The sequence below is a fragment of the Rhinoraja longicauda genome, chromosome 10, assembly GCF_053455715.1.
Source record: "Rhinoraja longicauda isolate Sanriku21f chromosome 10, sRhiLon1.1, whole genome shotgun sequence".
In the NCBI taxonomy this organism is placed as follows: domain Eukaryota; kingdom Metazoa; phylum Chordata; class Chondrichthyes; order Rajiformes; family Arhynchobatidae; genus Rhinoraja; species Rhinoraja longicauda.
In genome coordinates, this window is record NC_135962.1 from 30,600,836 (window position 1) to 30,619,531 (window position 18,696).

Sequence of the window (18,696 nt, forward strand, 5' to 3'; positions counted from 1 at the left end):
CTCTTTCCTCGATGGAGATGCGACTTTTTCCGTGTCATTTTTCCGTCCGTACTGCGGCCCAACATGGTGTAGTTGGCGGCCTCTTGCTTGGGACTTCTAGTGCTCCAACCTGCGGGAGCTGCAGACTTTAACATCGTGAAGCTCGCGGTCCCTGTTTAGGGACCGTTTTCGGGAACTCCAAGCCGCAGGAGTTTCAATCGTCCGGACGTCGGAGCTCGATCGCCGGCTGCGAATAGTTTGACTCTCCCAACCGCGGGAGGAAAGGAGGAAAGAAGATATGGCTTTATTGCCTTCCATCACAGTGGGAATGTGGAGGAGCCGCTGTGGTGGATATTTATGTCAATTTTTTATGTGGTTGTGTGTCTTGTTGCTTTTTTGGTATGACTCTATGGCAAACCAAATTCCTCATATCCTGCAAAACATACTTAGCTTATAAATTACAATTATGATTATGATGCAATGGATTCAGTGGAAAATAAACAGTTACTTGCTATTAAACATGCTTGGCTTAGGCAGCACGACTTATGCCATTGTTTGATCCCGCTGCTTGCACTAATCCGCCAGCCACACTTTATAGCCTCAAAGTTTTCCCAATGAATGTGCTGAGGCACCTGTGGCTCCAACACCCTAAAGACATGCTGGTTGCTGGTAGTTCAGCAACTGAATTGCCCTGAGCATGTAGTGGGTCGTAGAAGATTTGGATTTGGTGATGACCGTGTGTTAGATAATAGGTTACAGAGAAATAAGTAGGGAATGGAACTGGTCTGGGGGCCCATATAGATTTGACAGGGTAAATGACCACGCGCTATGAAGATATGAAAATGTTTTAAATTCATGTATAACTAAAGTAGAAGGTTTGTACTTGTGCTATGCTTTTCCATCCAGATCAGTGTACCCAATCAGGTGAATGATACAATTCCACATAAGACAATCAAATACCTCAATTCAGTACATTTGCGTTGAGTCCCTAGACTGAATGAAAATGTCAGGTGCACCAACACATTCTGTATTGCCACACTGCAATGGCCAGGCACTGGAGTCTCAGATGAACTTACCTACAAAGAGTGAAGGATGCTTTGGGCCAGTTTGCCAGTTGCTGAGGCCAATTTTTAAGCCCTCATTGTTCGAAGATTAAAAGAGGAAATTGGAAAAAATAGTAAAATCTTATGGTAGAATTCTTTCTGCTCTTTAATAGAACCCTATTGCACCAATTGGAATCTGACCATTTCTGCAATTAAGGAATGGGAAGTTGAGGAGGAAAAATACTGACGGTGTCTTTCTGCCCAAAGTGCTGGTAAAGAACTTAACGGAGTGCAACCATATTTCACCCTGACCCCGTTCATCTATATCCCTCCCTCTGCTTTTCAGCTCTAGCCTTTGTCACTAACCCCACCCAGCTGCCAATTAACCACCCCTTCGTCATCACCTATTCACCTATCATTTGCCAGGCTTTGCCTCATAGAAACATAGAAACATAGAAAATAGATGCAGGAGTAGGCCATTTGGCCCTTCGAGCCTGCACCGCCATTCAATATGATCATGGCTGATCATCCAGCTCAGTAACCTGTACTGCCTTCTCTCCATACCCCCTGATCCCTTTAGCCCCAAGGGGCACATCTAACTCACTCTTAAATATAGCCAATGAACTGGCCTCAACTACCTTCTGTGGCAGAGAATTCCACAGACTCATCACTCTCTGTGTGAAGAAATGTTTTCTCATCTCGGTCCTAAAAGACTTCCCCCTTATCCTTAAGCTGTGACCCCTGGTTCTGGACTTCCCCAACATCGGGAACAATCTTCCCGTATCTAGCCTCTCCAACCCCTTAAGAATTTTATGTGTTTCTATAAGATCCCCCCTCAGTCTTCTAAATTCCAGCGAGTATAAGCCTAGTCTATCCAGTCTTTCTTCATATGAAAGTCCTGCCATCCCAGGGATCAATCTGGTGAACCTTCTCTGTACTCCCTCTAAGACTAGAATGTCTTTCCTCAGATTAGGAGACCAAAACTGTACACAATACTCCAGGTGAGGTCTCACCAACTGCAGCAGAACCTCCCTGCTCCTATACTCAAATCCTCTTGCTATGAATGCTAACATACCATTCGCTTTCTTCACTGCCTGCTGCACCTGCACGCTTGCTTTCAATGACTGGTGCACAATGATGCCCAGGTCACGTTGCATCTCCCCTTTTCCTAATTGGCCACCATTCAGGTAATACTCTGCTTTCCTGTTCTTTCCGCCAAAGTGGATAACCTCACATTTATCCACATTATATTGCATCTGCCATGCATTTGCCCACTCGCCTAATCTATCCAAGTCACTCTGCAGCCTCCTAATATCCTCCTCGCAGCTAACACTGCCACCCAGCTTCGTGTCATCCGCAAACTTAGAGATGTTGCATTCAATTCCCTCGTCCAAATCATTAATATATATTGTAAATAACTGGGGTCCCAGAACTGAGCCTTGCGGTACCCCACTAGTCACTGCCTGCCATTCCGAAAATGACCCGTTTATTCCTACTCTTTGCTTCCTGTCCGCCAACCAGTTCTCTATCCACCTCAACACTGAACCCCCAATACCGTGTGCTTTAAGTTTGTACACCAATCTCCTATGTGGGAGCTTGTCGAAGGCCTTCTGAAAGTCCAGATATAACACATCGACTGGTTCTTCCTTATCCACTCTACTAGTTACATCCTATAATTCTATAAGCTTTCTCCCCCTTCCTATTTTGAAGAAGGGTCCCGGCCCAAATCAGTGTCTCTCCATTCCCTCCACAGATGCTACTTGACCTTTATCCAGCATCGACAGTTCATTGCGTTTCCACACCATACTTCCCCTCTGCCATTGACCTTCACAGCTTCCCTTGACCATTATATAAACATAAAATTCGTCACAAATATTGCATACAAAAATCCTCTAATTAGCTTTGTGCATTCCCTCTCTGTGTATTTTCCAAGTACCTTTACCTATCCCAGTGCTGCTCCAGTGTTGACAGCATGGTTGGTGGAAGGCAGCTGAGTTTTAATGGAGTTTTGAGGGATAATCTTGGGTGGTCTTTGAAATATTCATTACTTTGTTATCAGGATCTAGTCACGACCAACATTTATTCCCCATGTGTTGAACTGAGTAGGCAGCACAATACAAATACGGGTTCAATACTGAGTTACTGCATTAAACTATTACCCAGCCAACTTCATCTCTAGAGCCAGGATGTTTAGGTGCTAAAAATCTCTGAAACAGGCAGGCAAATAGGCATAATAAAATACAAAAAAGGCAAGAGAAAGGCATTTATTGACAAAAAGGCAAAAAAAGCATGTATTTCCATCACCAAAATATGGTTAAAAATGATAATATAAAGGTATGCTACATTAAATGACCAAAGTTGCCTGGTTGCACATAATTACTAGCATTTTTTTCAAATTATCTGGTGTTAAACTATGCCGTCTGTCAGACAGAATATGCTTCAGTTGTGATAAACTTCTTTCTACCCCAGCTGATGTCACTGGTGCACACCCGAAACAAGCTGCAGACTCTATATTCATGTCGATGTCTTGTGCATAACAACTACCATTGAGAACTTTAGCTTTGTTTTGTATTTCTTCAAGATCAGAAAGCCTTCGACAAGGTCCCACATTGGAGATTAGTGGGCAAAATTAGAGCACATGGTATTGGGGGTAGGGTACTGACATGGATAGAAAATTGGTTGACAGACAGAAAGCAAAGAGTGGGGATAAATGGGTTCCTTTCGGAATGGCAGGCAGTGACCAGTGGGGTACCGCAAGGTTCGGTGCTGGGACCCCAGCTATTTACGATATACATTAATGACTTAGATGAAGGGATTAAAAGTACCATTAGCAAATTTGCAGATGATACTAAGCTGGGGGGTAGTGTGAATTGTGAGGAAGATGCAATAAGGCTGCAGGGTGACTTGGACAGGTTGTGTGAGTGGGCGGATACATGGCAGATGCAGTTTAATGTAGATAAGTGTGAGGTTATTCACTTTGGAAGTAAGAATAGAAAGGCAGATTATTATCTGAATGGTGTCAAGTTAGGAAGAGGGGATGTTCAACGAGATCTGGGTGTCCTAGTGCATCAGTCACTGAAAGGAAGCATGCAGGTACAGCAGGCAGTGAAGAAAGCCAATGGAATGTTGGCCTTCATAACAAGAGGAGTTGAGTATAGGAGCAAAGAGGTCCTTCTACAGTTGTACCGGGCCCTGGTGAGACCGCACCTGGAGTACTGTGTGCAGTTTTGGTCTCCAAATTTGAGGAAGGATATTCTTGCTATTGAGGGCGTGCAGCGTAGGTTCACTAGGTTTATTTCCCGGAATGGCGGGACTGTCGTATGTTGAAAGGCTGGAGCAATTAGGCTTGTATACACTGGAATTTAGGAGGGGGGATCTTATTGAAACATATAAGATAATTAGGGGATTGGACACATTAGAGGCAGGAAACATGTTCCCAATGTTGGGGGAGTCCAGAACAAGGGGCCACAGTTTAAGAATAAGGGGTAGGCCATTTAGAACGAAGATGAGGAAGAACTTTTTCAGTCAGAGAGTGGTGAAGGTGTGGAATTCTCTGCCTCAGAAGGCAGTGGAGGCCAGTTCGTTGGATGCTTTTAAGAGAGAGCTGGATAGAGCTCTGAAGGATAGCGGAGTGAGGGGGTATGGGGAGAAGGCAGGAACGTGGTACTGATTGAGAGTGATCAGCCATGATCGCATTGAATGGCGGTGCTGGCTCGATGGGCTGAATGGCCTACTCCTGCACCTATTGTCTATTGTCTATTGTCTATTACCTAAAATCATCTCTCACATTTTCCTTGTATGTCTTTACCTACATCGCCCGGAACTTTACGAATATCGTCAGTTACTTTGTTGAAAACTTGCAAGTTATTCACTAATGTTTCGCCACGTTTCTCAAAGGAAATGATAGCTTGTGGGATGTTTGCAAAATTGGAAGCACTAAACACAAGTTCGCGGTGGAGGGACTTTTTCTGCATGATTTCACTGACGATCCTGACTGCAGCAGATTCTTCTTCAAAACAGTTGATGATTTCTTTTATCTTTTCAAAATTTGCAGCATAGTAGAGTACAGCAGAGAGCCATGTACCCCACCCAGTCAAAACGGGCTGAGGAGGTAGCGGAATCTCGGGTGCCATTTCCTTGAACAACGGCACACCTGACGGTGCTTTGTGGAAGATTTTCTTGACATTGGAAACTAGGCGATCGACATTTGGAAACAAGCTATTGTGCTCGGCAATTCTATGGAGTCCATGAGCACAGCATGTCAAATGCAACATTTTTGGGAATAAAACTTTAAGAGCATGAGCAGCTTTTTTCATGTTCGGAGCTGCATCAGTCACAAACAGAAGAACATTCTCGTGTTTTATACCTTCTGGCCAAAGTACAGCAAGTGAAGATGTAAACAACTGAGCAATAGTTGAGCTGTTTGACTTCTCCAATACTTCCGACGTCAACAAATACTCCTTTGATGACTGACCTACCTCCAGTGTACCAATGACCACATTTGCAACATATCTCTTCACAGCATGGGTTGTCTTATCTATTGAGATCCATATTTTGTTGCATGCAACTTCATCTCTAATTTTCTGCACAACAATGTTGGAGTTGTTGTCAACATAATTTTTCCGTAATGATGACTTGCTCGGTATATGTTCCTCTGTGTATTGCTCTAAAAAACCTTTGAGAGATTTGTTTTCCAATTTCCACAGTGGAATTCCAGCACCAATGAATACCTTGTACAGATCACTCAAAATTTGATCTTGCGACTAGAGCCAGCAATAAATGTATTGAGGAGACAAGCTTGTGTATTTCCCGCCTTCAGTTTCTCTGCCGCCGACTTGTGTTTAGCTGTCTGTACATGTGAGGAGATGAAATATCTTTGAAATATTTTTGTTTTGCAAAGCTTTCTCACATGCTTTGCAAAAACAGCACACAGTTGTCTGTAGAGAATATATCACTCCCATACACTCTCACCAAATCATTCAGTTTTTTACAAGGCGTTGACTTGACTTTAGGCATTTTGACGCTTGCAGGGGTAGATCCTACAGGAGCGGGGATGCAGACCTCTAAAGGCAGGCCAAGTACAAGCTGAGAAGAGGAATCAGAGCTGCCAAGGAAAGGCACTCTGAGAAGTTGAGGAGCAAGTTCTCAGCTAATGAGGCTTCTTCAGTTTGGAAGGGCTTGCAAGAAATCACAAGCTCCATGAGGAAAACGCCCCGCTCCTTGGACAATCGACAGCTGACCAATGACCTGAACAAGTTCTACTGCAAGTTCGATAAACAGAAACAACCATGGTACCCCTCCCCCCCTTCCCCAACCAATACTTCGCACCTACTCACAGCCTGACTCCAGTTTGAAAAGACTGGACCCTTCCCCACCCACCCCTCTCCAATCACCACTTAACACCCGCTTACAGCCTGACTGCAAAAGACTGGGACCTCGTCCACTACCCACGAATGAACGACCGACGGTGGCGCCCCCGGTTTCGCCCCGGTGGTGGAAATCTTCGTGTAAGTTACGTTAACACGGCAAAAACAGGCTGATTTCGGCACTAGATCGTGAAAAATGCATTATCTTGCTGAAATCATCAAAAAAGGCATGAAAAGGCACTTATGGCACTTATGGCAAAATCCTGGCCCTATTCATCTCCAACTTATCTCCATGGTAACCCAGGCCTCTTCCTATCAAAGATATTCAGAGATATCCATCCTCTCTCTACCCTCATAGCAACTTTCATTCCCAGTTCTGTTAACCTGAAGCATTAACTATGTTTCTCTTTCCACAGATCCTGTCTGACCTGCTGAATCTTTCCAGCATTTTGTGTTTTTATTTCAGATTATCAGCACCTGCAGTTTTATAAAAATTCCATTTACCCTAGAAGTTGGATTGCATGAGTGTTAGTTTTGGCTTTTGCCTCACTTCCCCAATGCATCTTTGCATGAAAGCATGAAAACCAATTACAAGGGAACTTATATCAGAGCAGTTCTGATGAAGGGCCATTGAATTGGGGATGCAAGGAACTGCAGATGATGGAATCTTGAATAAAGCACAAAATGCTGGAAGCTCAGGCAGTATCTGTGAAGGGAATGGATAGGTAATGATTTGGGTTGGGATTGATCAGTGTGAAGAAGGGTGCTGACCGGAAAGAGGTCGAAGGGACCGTTTCCACGCTGTAAGATTCTATGACTCTATGACTAGTTCATCAGCATATGTAAAGCAAGAAACAAATTTAAAATATCAGGTCAATGACCATTAAGCAAAACACCAAGTGCTGGAGAAACTCAGTGGGTCAGGCAGCAAAACACTTTGTGTTTTGCTCAAGGGTCATTGACCTGATATTTTAACCTTGTTTCTTGCTTTACATATGCTGCTGAACGAGAGTAATTGACTCATGGAGTCTTACAGTGTGTAAACAGGCCCTTCAGCCCAACTTGCCCACACTGCTGTATATTGAACTCTATATTGTACTGTAAACGCTATATACTAGTTGTATAATTCCACTAATTTGAAATATATATATTTTAGATTTGCAGTACTCTTAAAATGTTGCTTTTATTTTAATCTTAAATGGAGCTGACTGCTCATGATTCTAGTATTCTGTTGATGCCCCCAGTCCATCTACAACAGAGTCAGAACTGTCTGAAATGAGTTCAATGAACACTGCGATCCTTGTGTTTGATTTGAGAAGCTACCAAATTTAGCTCACGTGGTGCTTTAGGTTTTTGTTGTTTTGGACAAAATCAATAAATAAAGTGCCATTGTATATCAGCAAAGAGATTTTTGAAGAGAGACCCTCCAAACCTCAATTTTCAAGGAGCAAAGAGGGGCAAAGAGACCAGCAATAAGCTTATACATCCTTCGGCCTAGAAGGCCAATATAGTGTGGTTGAGCATAGCGGATCACTTGCTCTATGTTTAATGTGCCCTGTAGATATGCTGGGGGATATGGTGGGGGAGGAGGGTGGTTGGAAGATAGGTTGGATCATTGCTGACTAGAGAATATAGGTTCCAGATTAACCAGTCAAGTTTTGTAGGCTAGTTCTAATTTGTAGAACTAAAAATAAAAGGCAAATCTTGAAAACATCTGCAAATAATTAGGACATAGAAAACATTTATGTTTCTCCAAGCAAGTTTCTGAGTGGTTTTAGTACAGAATATTTGATGCCCTCCAGCAAAAGATTAATTCCATTTGATCATTCACTTTGTTAAAACTTACCCAGTTTGAAACTTTTTTTGCAGATTAATTCCAATTGAACATTCACTTTTGAATCAGTATGCTTTTCATTCTACATGTCACAGCTGTAAAGTGGAGGGGAGCAAATTATGCAATTGATTGAAGGCCATCATGTATCAGAAATATCATGTCGCTTAATATATTTCTCCTGATAGGTAGTGCCTAAAGATAAAATAAATGAATTAGCTGAAAAATCCTCTAGATCTTACAATAAAAAATGGTTTATCTGTATGAATAAGTAAAAAGCTGGATTTTTTAACTGTCAAACAATTAGAATATTAGTGTTATTGTAATTAAGTTTAGTTTATTATTGTCACGTGTACCGAGGTACAGTGAAAAGCTTTTGTTTGCATGCTATCCAGTCAAAGAAAAGACTGCACACGATTACAGTGCAATGGTAAAGGATAAATGGTTCAACATTTAGTGCAAGATAAAGTCTGATTAAAGATAGTTAATTTCAACTGCTATGTGTCAACTAGAATTAATGAATTAAATGTCCAATTCACAATGAACATGTTCATACAAACATCCTGGAATCAGCTGATGAATGTTGCCACTTATGTTTGTGAAAAGGAGCGTCATTGTAAAGGCATTGAGCAGTTCAGTGGTGAACCCGTTGCTCAATTCCATCCCTGTTCCCTGCGACGAGTTGTATCTGTTACAACATGCACCAATGATCAGTGTTTAGAGATAGATTTCATAACAATATGTGAAAAACTTTACAGCCTGCAGGATTTTTTACTGCTGCTGTCGATAGTAATCACAGCAGTTTGGGCAATTTATTGAGGCATCTGCCTTTATAGTTCATTATGTCAATATACATTGCAGAATTTAACTAAATGTGCATTGTTTTTAAATTTTCTGAAAGGGTATTAAAATATCATTGCCAAATCTGAAAATATGGCAATATTAATTCTCATTGTGTGCACTATGCTTTGTGCCAAGAGTTTCCTTGTTCAGCAGCCAGTGTAGTCCCAGTGGATGCATTCTGGCAATTCATTGTCCGGTAATCAAAATAAAGTATGACTCAACATCATAGTCAGAAAGCAGCAAATTAGAGAACGGCTACCCTGGAGCAGGCATGAAGGAAGGAGAGGTTCTCTGAGAAAGACTTGAAGATATTGAAGGAGGAGATAAGTGCCAGGAGGGATGTGGCCCTCGCAGATTGGGCCAGAAAACTCACCAGGGCAGAAGATGGTCGACTTGGAGTGACATCCTGTGCAAAGTGCAGAATTGCAAATAAGAATATCTTCATCAGAATGTCACAGTGTGTTGTGCAACACAATTAGATGCTGTTTATACTGTTACTGCCCATCGCATATGCGAACACCTCTCCTTTCATTCATGCATTCTCATGGGCACATACAGACCTATTGCTCACACAGACGTGCACTTAACCTCACATTCTCACTCTCTTACATACATGATCTCCATGTGTCACACAAATAGAAAAGCAAGCACAAGAATACATGCTCTCACATGTATGCACACAATGCACTCACATACACACACATCATCTGTCTACTTGACTTTCTCTCTAAAACACATCATTATACACTCTCTCACTCACACATGCAATCGTACATTTGCATGTTCTCTCACTCTCTCTCTCACTCTCTGTCTCTCCCTCTGTCTCTCTCTCTGTCTCTCTCACTCTCTCTCTGTCTCTCTCTCTGTGTCTCTCTGTCTTTCTCTCTCTCTCTCTCTCTCTCTCTCTCTCTCTCTCTCTCTCTCTCTCTCTCTCTCTCTCTCTCTCTCTCTCTCTCTCTCTCTCTCTCTCTCTCTCTCTCTCTCTCTCTCTCTCTCTCTCTCTCTCTCTCTCTCTCTCTCTCTCTCTCTCTCTCTCTCTCTCGTGCAATCACATACACATTACTACAATCATTATCTCATGCACACAAGCACCAACAAGCACATCGATGTCATTTGCATCCCCACTAACACACTTACTCTAAAATGCTATAATGTGACATTGACTGAATAATCCCTCTCTTAATTTTATGCAGACTGCTAATAACTTGGACAAGGACAAACTGTAGGATGTCATCACATTATAGCACTTCACAAGGCTGGTGGCAATTATCATTTCCAACTGGAAGAAGAAGACACATTCAAGGGAGGAGTTTGCAAGAAATCTGCCCCATGTGCACAACAAACATTAACCCATCCCCGTAATTGATTAAATGTAAACAACTTTATTAACATGTCCAGCAAAGAAGGCTTGATTACAGCTTAAAAAGACACAAAGTACTGAAGTAACTCAACAAGTCAGGCAACATCTCTGGAGAACATGGATAGGTGACATTTCAGGTCGGGACCCTTCTTTAGATTGAAATATCGCCTATCCATGTTCTCAACGGACACTGCTCGACCTGCTAAGTGGCTCCAGCACTTTGTGTCTTTTTCTGTAAACCAGCATCTGCAGCTTCTTGTGTCTATGTCTTTGCCAGCTTTGGGATACATCCTCAGACCCAAATTGAAATCCCACATATGACAATAATAAACTTAAACTCAGGGAGGCTGGGCTGGAATGTTAAGGGATCAAGGCATGTTGGCAAACTAAATCCAAAAGTCTTATAAAGTCCTATGTCCTATAAACATGCATCATGAAAGACTGGGACCTTAGAAGCATTCATGTACAGAGAGCCTTGAGGTGCAAGTCCATAGATCCCTGAAAGTGGCCACGCAGGTGGATAGCACAGTGAAAAAAGCATTTAGTATGCTTACCTTCATCGGCCAAAGCAACAATGAAAAGAGTTGGGGAGTCATGTTGTAGTTGTACAAAACATTGGTTAGACATATTGTATCTGGTTGCCACACTACAGGAAGAATTTGGTAATGATAGAGACAGTGCCAAAGAGATTCACCAAGATGTTGCCTCAAATGGTGGACTGCAGTTATAAGAAGATATTGGATAGGCCGGGCTTATTCCCATTGGAAAGTAGGAGGCTGAAAGCTGACCTTATAGCAGTTTTAGAATAATGAGGGTCAGAGATAGAATAGATAGTCATACGCTCTATACCCAGGGCAGGGGACTCTGCAACTAGAAGGCACTTGTTTATTGTGACAGGAGAGATAATTTTTTTCACAGAGAGAATGTTGGAGGCACATACAACTACAACATCAAAAAACATTTGTGTTGGTATTTGAATAGATAAGGCATAGATGCATATAAGGTGAATGCAGGCAACTGGGACCAGCATAGATAGGCATCATGGGCAGCATGGACAAAGTGGGGTGAAAGGGCTCATTTCTATGTGTGTTTCTGATAATTCTATGATACCGCGCTGGTGAGGAGTATTTTACAAGGTCGACTAGGCTGTGAATGAGTTTGCCACTTTTGAATTGGGTACCTGGGTTGAGGTGGTCCATCCAGTTCTCATTCACCATTTGAATGCTGTGCTTATAGTATAATGGAGGGGTTTGCTAGGCCATTTCAGTCAGCCATAAGGGATAGTCTGGAATCACATATGGGGCAGAACATTTAAGAAAGGCAGATTTCCTCTCTTGAAGAACATTGTTGAACCAGAGTGATTTTTATGACAATCCAAAGTTTTTGCAGTCATTGTTACTATGACTTGTTACAAGTTCTAAATCATTTAACTAAATTTAGATTCTGAAGCAGTCATGTGTACAATAATAAATTGCAGTGAAAAGCTTTGTTTTGCAATCAAATCAGATAGTACTATACATAAATGCAATCAAGCTAACCTAAGTGCAATAGAAAGAGGCCGAGTGAAGACTATAGTTTTCAGTATCTCTGGCACCGGCTTCAGAGACAAAGTCCAGTGTCTGCAAAGAAGTAGAGGAAAATCAGCCTGGATCTTAGCTGATGGAAGGACCATTCAGAAGCCTGATAACAAGGGGAAGAAGCTGCCTCTGGTGGTGAGCACTTTCAAGCTTCTGTATCTTCTGCGCAATGTGAGCAGGGAGAAGAAGAAGTGACCAGGATGGGAAAGGTCTTTGATTATGTTGGCTGTTTTCCTGAGGCAGGGTGATGTGTAGATGGAGTCAATGGTGTTGAGTTTGGTTTGTGCAATGGACTGCTGACTCCTCGGTCCAGAAGTTTGGAGATGAGTTTGGATTGAATTATGGTTGAAGACAGTTATTGTCAATAAATAGGAGTTTAATAGAAGTGTCGTGATTGTCTACGTGTTTCAGAGAAGAGTTTAGGGCCAGGAAGATGGCTTCTGCTGTGGACCTGTTGCAATGTTAGGCAAACTGCAGTGGATTATTGTTGGACGAATTATGGATAATGATGAGTCAGAGTAAAGGAGGAAGATTGATTGTCTGATTGATTGTTACCAGACCAACAACCTTGCTCTCAGCATCAGTTAAACCAAGGAATTGATTGTTGACTAGAAGGGGAAGGCTAAGGATCCATAAACCTGTCTTCATCCATGGGTCGGTGGTGAAGAAAGTCAGCAACTTTAAGTTTCCTTGGCGAGCATATCTCTAAAGATCAGTCTTGGACCTTGCACACTGATGCAATCATAAAGAACGCATCAACGCATCTACTTCCTTCGGAGATTGAGGAGATTAGGTATGTTAACAAATACTCTCTGAACTTCTACAAGTGTATGGTAGAGAGCATATTCACTGGTTAGAACTGGTTTGGCAACTTGAACACACCCGGGAATGATTGCAAAAATAGTGAACACTGCGTGGTCCATCGCAGGTACTAACCTCCCTGCCATTGAAGGGATCTATAGGAGGTGCTGTCTTAAAAACATAGCCAGCATTGTTAAGGACCACATCACCCTGGCCACACACTTATTTCACTCCTGCCATCAGGAAGAAACTGGAGGAGTCTGAAAACGATAACATCCAAGTTCAGGAAGAGCTTCTTCCCAACAACCATCAGGCTATTGAACACTTCCTATATAGCCTCATCAGCTGATCCCTGCAGGGTATACTTCCTGAGGTCTAGCCTGAGTATAATTCCTAAGTTATATCCTAATGATCCCCCTGATCAACAATGCAACACCTCCTCCTCTTTTGCAATCTCTCTGGCCTGCTTGAAACTTCTATACCTTGGAATATAGAGCTGCCAATTATGCCCTTCTGTGATTTTCTGTGATTGCAACAATAACATAATGCCATGTGCAGCTCATTTGTCTTGGCTGTGTGGCTTCCTGTGTTAAAGTAAATGCAGGGAATGGAGGGATAAGGATAAGTTCAACTTGGCATCATGTTCAGCATGGAAATTGTGGACTGAAGAGCCTGTTACTGTTCTGTGTTATATATATTTGCCTGTCCTATTTTTATTCATATGAATAAGCCTCCCCTCTTGCTGCATTATGATTCCAGATCTCACCTGCCTCTGTAGTTTAAAGTCTCCTGCATAGCACCAGCAAACCTATCTGCTACTACTTCTGGCAAACAGCTGGGGGCTGGTATCTAAATTTTGAGAACTGTTCCACAGCATAGTCAAGCAACAGCCTAATATAGTTGTATTCTCAGAATCATACCATGTGCCATACACCTCCATCACAATTCTTTGATATGTCGTGTTCAACCAGCAGGACAGACCCAGAGGTGGCAGGACACTGGTGTACAGATGGGAAAGAGTTGTCCTGGAAGTACTCAACATTGACTTTCGATCTTGTGAAGTCTCATGGCATCACATCAAACAGGGGCAAGTTAACCTCCTTATTTCCACCACCTTTGCTCTCTCAGTTGATGAATGTTGAACAACACTTGGAAGAAGCACTGAAAGTATTTAGGGAACATAAAATACTCTAGTGTTCAGGATTAACTTGGTAGCACAGACCGAGTTGGCCGACTCCTAAAGGACACAGTGTCTGTGGCCAACTTCAGCAATAATCCTACTTGAGCTTGTGCTCACCAATCTGGCAGATGCATCTGCCTAGGTTAGCAATGGTAGAAGCGGCCATGAGACAATCCTTTTGGAGAAAAAAATGCAGTCTTCACACCGAGGATATCTGACACCATGTATATTTAGCAGCACATTCATGCTGAATGCTTTGGATGCAGAACAGATCTTCCAGCTCGGAACTGGGATTCTTGAAATGCTTTGAAAACAACCATGACTTGATCCATTGTGTAATTCCTGGTTATCTTTCCTATGCACAAGATGAAGTGTATTTGAGTCTTAACATGATTGCTATAAAATGGACGCATGGTATAAAACCCTGCTATTTGTCCCATCCCTAACAACTTATTGGCTGACTGTCCTCCAGTATAGTATTGTGCTCGATCTACTGGACCTCCATGCTGCAGGCAAATCTTTTCCAATAATAGGAAAATTTGGTTGGTTGGAGGTAATGCTATACATTAGCACCTTTTTGATTTCCTTCTCAGGAGAATCCAAAGAGCTTTTCAGCCCATTAAGTTATTTTGAAGTGTATTCACTGTTGAAATACTATCAGTATGACCAAACTTAATAGATTCCATTCTGTTATCTGTGGCTTTTATACTACAGAAAAATTGTGATTTGTTCACATAGTTTAATATAATGAGTGATAATGATCATATCACAGTAGCCTGTACTTTCATCAACCTATGAAATATTCTGTTACAGACTAGTTCCCTTTTTAATGATTAATGATTGACATGTTGAAAAATCAGCTGAATCAATAACCTCTTGAGAAGAGGATGTCACATTGTCGCTTGGAAAAGCATTACTGTTGTAGAAAGGATGGAGTAGGAGGAACAAGCCCTGATGGAATGACAGAGTTTAAGGGGACAAATGCTTTTTTTGTTGCTGACTGGAGTTTATGAACAAGCTTGTCTACACATTCAGTGTGTATGGGTGGTAAATTTGGAGCTAATGATTTAATGTTAACTGGAAAAAGTGGCTTTGTGCTGAGTTGTCTGAATATTGCTGTTTGGGCAAGGATGTAACAGAATGACTTTTATGTTGAACTGAAAAACAACTGTACAGGTGGGGCGGCAGGGGGAGGAATTGTTGGTGTTTAGGGTTGAAAGCCTGCATCGGGACATCATGCATTTGGTCGTAATGCAAGATTTTGCCCTAAAACTGTGACAATTCCTCCCCCGCAGATGCTGCTCAACTCACTGAGTTCCCCCAGCAGATTGTTTTTTTGCTGAGGATTCCAGCAACTGTAACCCCTTGTATCTCCGTTATATTGAAATGTTTAAAAAAAAATACATTAGTTGAAAAATGTGGCTCAGTTGCAATTTGTGTAACAGAAAATTAACATTGTATATTGATGCCTCAACAATTGCTTTTGTTTAGATCAATACTAGCACGCTTTCCCCGTCTACTTCCTTTCGTTCCTGCTCAGTGATTAATTTTGCTATTTATTTTTGTATAACCAAAGGATCGATACAGTGGCGCAACTGATAGAGCTGCTGCTTCACACCGCCAGGTACCTGTATTCAATCCTGACCTCGGGTGCTGTCTGTGTGGAGTTTGCACGTTCTCCCTGTGACTGTGTGGGTTTCCTTTGACTGCTCTGGTTTCCTCCCACATTCCAAAGATGTGCAGAATTGTAGGTTCATTGGCCTGTAATTTGCCCGTTGTGTAGGGAATGGATGAGAAAGTGGGTAACATAGAACTTGTGTGATGGTCGACGTTGATTCAGTGGGTCGAAGGGCCTGTTTCCATGCTGTATCTTTCAATCAATAAATGAATAAATCAATCAAAGTGTACATTGATATCTGATTCGTGTTTTTGAAAATGTAACATGTATTATTAGGAGTTTTTCACAAAAGATGTTTTATTCACTGAACATTCATTTAATATATTCACTTCTGCTTTTAACTGAAAATAAATCAAATAGCACAGGGGCGTTTGTTGAAGAAGCCAACAGACTTGTTTATCTCATTTAAATGCCTTGTACTGATGATTACATCCTTGTTTTGGTTTCTAGTTTTTGACTTTTGAGCAATACAAGAAGATATTAAGCTATACTTCACTGCCTACTGGTGTGGTAAGTACAAATTACAACTCCTTTCATTGGCACTACATACAGTCAAAGTGGTGATAAACCCTTCTGTTGTTGGCACTTTTCTAAAGATGTTGATACAAATGTGAACAATTTAATGTTGCAGTGTTTAGCAATAATTGGTTCTTTCATGCAACACATGGTTTCACTTAATATTTTTTTGCTAATATTAGTTAACTGTCATTTCCCTTATAAAGACTTCAATCACATTAAAAAAATGTCTTCAATTGAAATGATGTGTTATGGTCAACCAAATCTCAATATACTATGAAGTTTTATAAAACCCTAATAAAAATGTTGTGTGCTAAATTTAATACACTGTAAGTTTGCTCGTCAGCTGTCACTCCGCGCAGGGATTAGTGCTTTTGTCTTCTTACATTCCTTGTCTTCTTACATTTCTTGTCCTGCTTTTATCTTCCTGTTTACCTGTGGGTGTGTATTTAGGTTTGAGCAAAGTTAGTTAAGGATGAATTTAACAGGGAAACCTTCTCAGGAGCTAAACTGTGGCACAAAGCAAAGTGTTTAGTATTAAGATTGTTGCTGACTGGCAGATTGCCAGGCTTTAAGGAAAGTATTCCACTTTATGAAAACAGGGCATGATTCATGAATATTTGGAAGGGACTAAAGGCATGTTGCTGCAGAAGTTTTAAAAATTTACATATAAAACATAAAATAAGTGGTTTCATATCAGAAATCTAGATTAAAAAAAAAAAAATTTCAATAGAACCTCCCAGCTGATTTTTTTTTAACTCCCTCTACAGATATGTTCATATCAGGCAACGTTGTCAGACCTATATAATTAGAGAGATAAGTCAAACTAAGCTTACACTTTTTTTGTTGTTTTTATTATGTGGTAAAGTAAGGAATTAAAAGATTCTGATTCTGCAAAGCCAATAATTTGTACTTCCTGATATTGATCCAAATTTTGAGAATCCAATATTTTTGAAAAAAAAGTAGTAGGACTTAGGTGAATTTTTTTTTAGTTTAGAGATACAGCGTGGAAACAGGCCCTTCGGCCCACTGAGTCTGCACCTGACCAGCGATTCCCACACACCAACACGACCCTATTAACACTAGGGACAATTTACATTTATACCAAGCAAATTAACCTACAAACCTGTACATCTTTGGATTGTGGGAGGAAACCCACACAGGTCACGGGGAGAATGTACAAACTCCGTACAGGCAGCAACCGTAGTCAGGATTGAACCCGGGTCTCTGGTGCTGCAAGTGCTGTCAGGCAGCAACTCTACCGCTGCCCCACCATGCTACCCTACAAGTCACAATTTTAGTCACAATTTTAGCATGTGGATATGTATGAAAAGTAAATTTAAAAGTTTCCAGTGCCACAACTAATTTTTAATCTTGTCAGTGGCTACCTAAGGTCGTGGCTGTGCTTGGAACGTTGAGCATCGAACGTAGAACAGTACAGCACAGGAACAGGCCAACAAGACCCACACCAAACTTGAATCCAAGTCAAAATCATCTCCTCCGTCTGTATGTGATCCATATTCCTCCATTCCCTGCATATCAATGTACCTATCTAAGAGCCTCTTAAATGCCATGATCATATCAGCCTCCACCATCAACCCTGGCAGTTGGAACCCAGGAATTCACCACTCTCTGTATAAAAATACTTGCCCTGCACATCTCCTTTAAACTTTTTCACTCCCACCTTAAAGCTATGGCCCTCTGGTATTTGATATTTTCATCCTGGGAAAAAGGTTTCTGACTGTCTACCTTATCTGTGCCTTTCATAATTTTATATACTTCTATCAGGTCTCCCCCCAGTTTTCGTGCTCCATAGAAAGCAATCACAATTTGACCAATTTCTCCTTTTAGCTCATACCTTTGAATCCAGGCAGCATTCTGGTAAGCCTCTTCTGCATCCTTTCCAAAGCCTCCGCATCCTTCCTGTAATGACCAGACCAGAACTGCACACAATACTTCAAAAACTACATCATGACTGCCTGACGCTTATACTCAATCCCTCCACCAGTGAAGGCAAGCATATGCCTTCCTTGTCATTCGATCTACTTGTTTTGCTGTAATAATAATAATTTTAAAGAAAAATCAAAGACCTGTAGTAGTTGTGAGAAGTGTCGCTGCGGTTTGCTGCTTTAGAGTACTTCTCCAATTGGTAGTGGTAGAGCATTAATGTAGATATAACAGCTAAATATGAAAGATGACACGGCATAAGGAAGTTGCCACTGTAGAACTATTCAAATTCTGGTCCTAATATATATATTCCAGCTGGCTATCTGACATTGAGGGTTATAATTGCATAGATGTTGCTGACGAGAATAATAAGCATTTCCACCACTTACTGCTTTAATTTCAGGTTCAGGTTCTCAGTTGCCACAGTACCTTGCCCACACCACTAAGCTGAAGAAGGGTCCTGACCCAAAATGTTGCCTACCCATGGCCTCCACAGATGTTGCCTCACCCACTGAGTTACTCCAGCACTTTCTGTTTTGTTAACGAAGCTGCTATGGTTAGACTATCTGAATTGA

The 18,696-nt window shown here is 41.5% G+C and overlaps 1 protein-coding gene across 1 annotated transcript in view; it reads left to right on the plus strand.

Annotated features, from left to right (window-relative positions):
* Window positions 1-18,696, plus strand: part of slc25a21 (solute carrier family 25 member 21) — a 330,659-nt gene that overhangs the window by 291,721 nt on the left and 20,242 nt on the right. Inside the window, exon 6 of the mRNA XM_078407167.1 lies at window positions 16,109-16,168. Within this exon, the coding sequence (XP_078263293.1) occupies window positions 16,109-16,168 (60 nt within the window). The remainder of the gene's footprint in view (window positions 1-16,108; window positions 16,169-18,696) is intronic.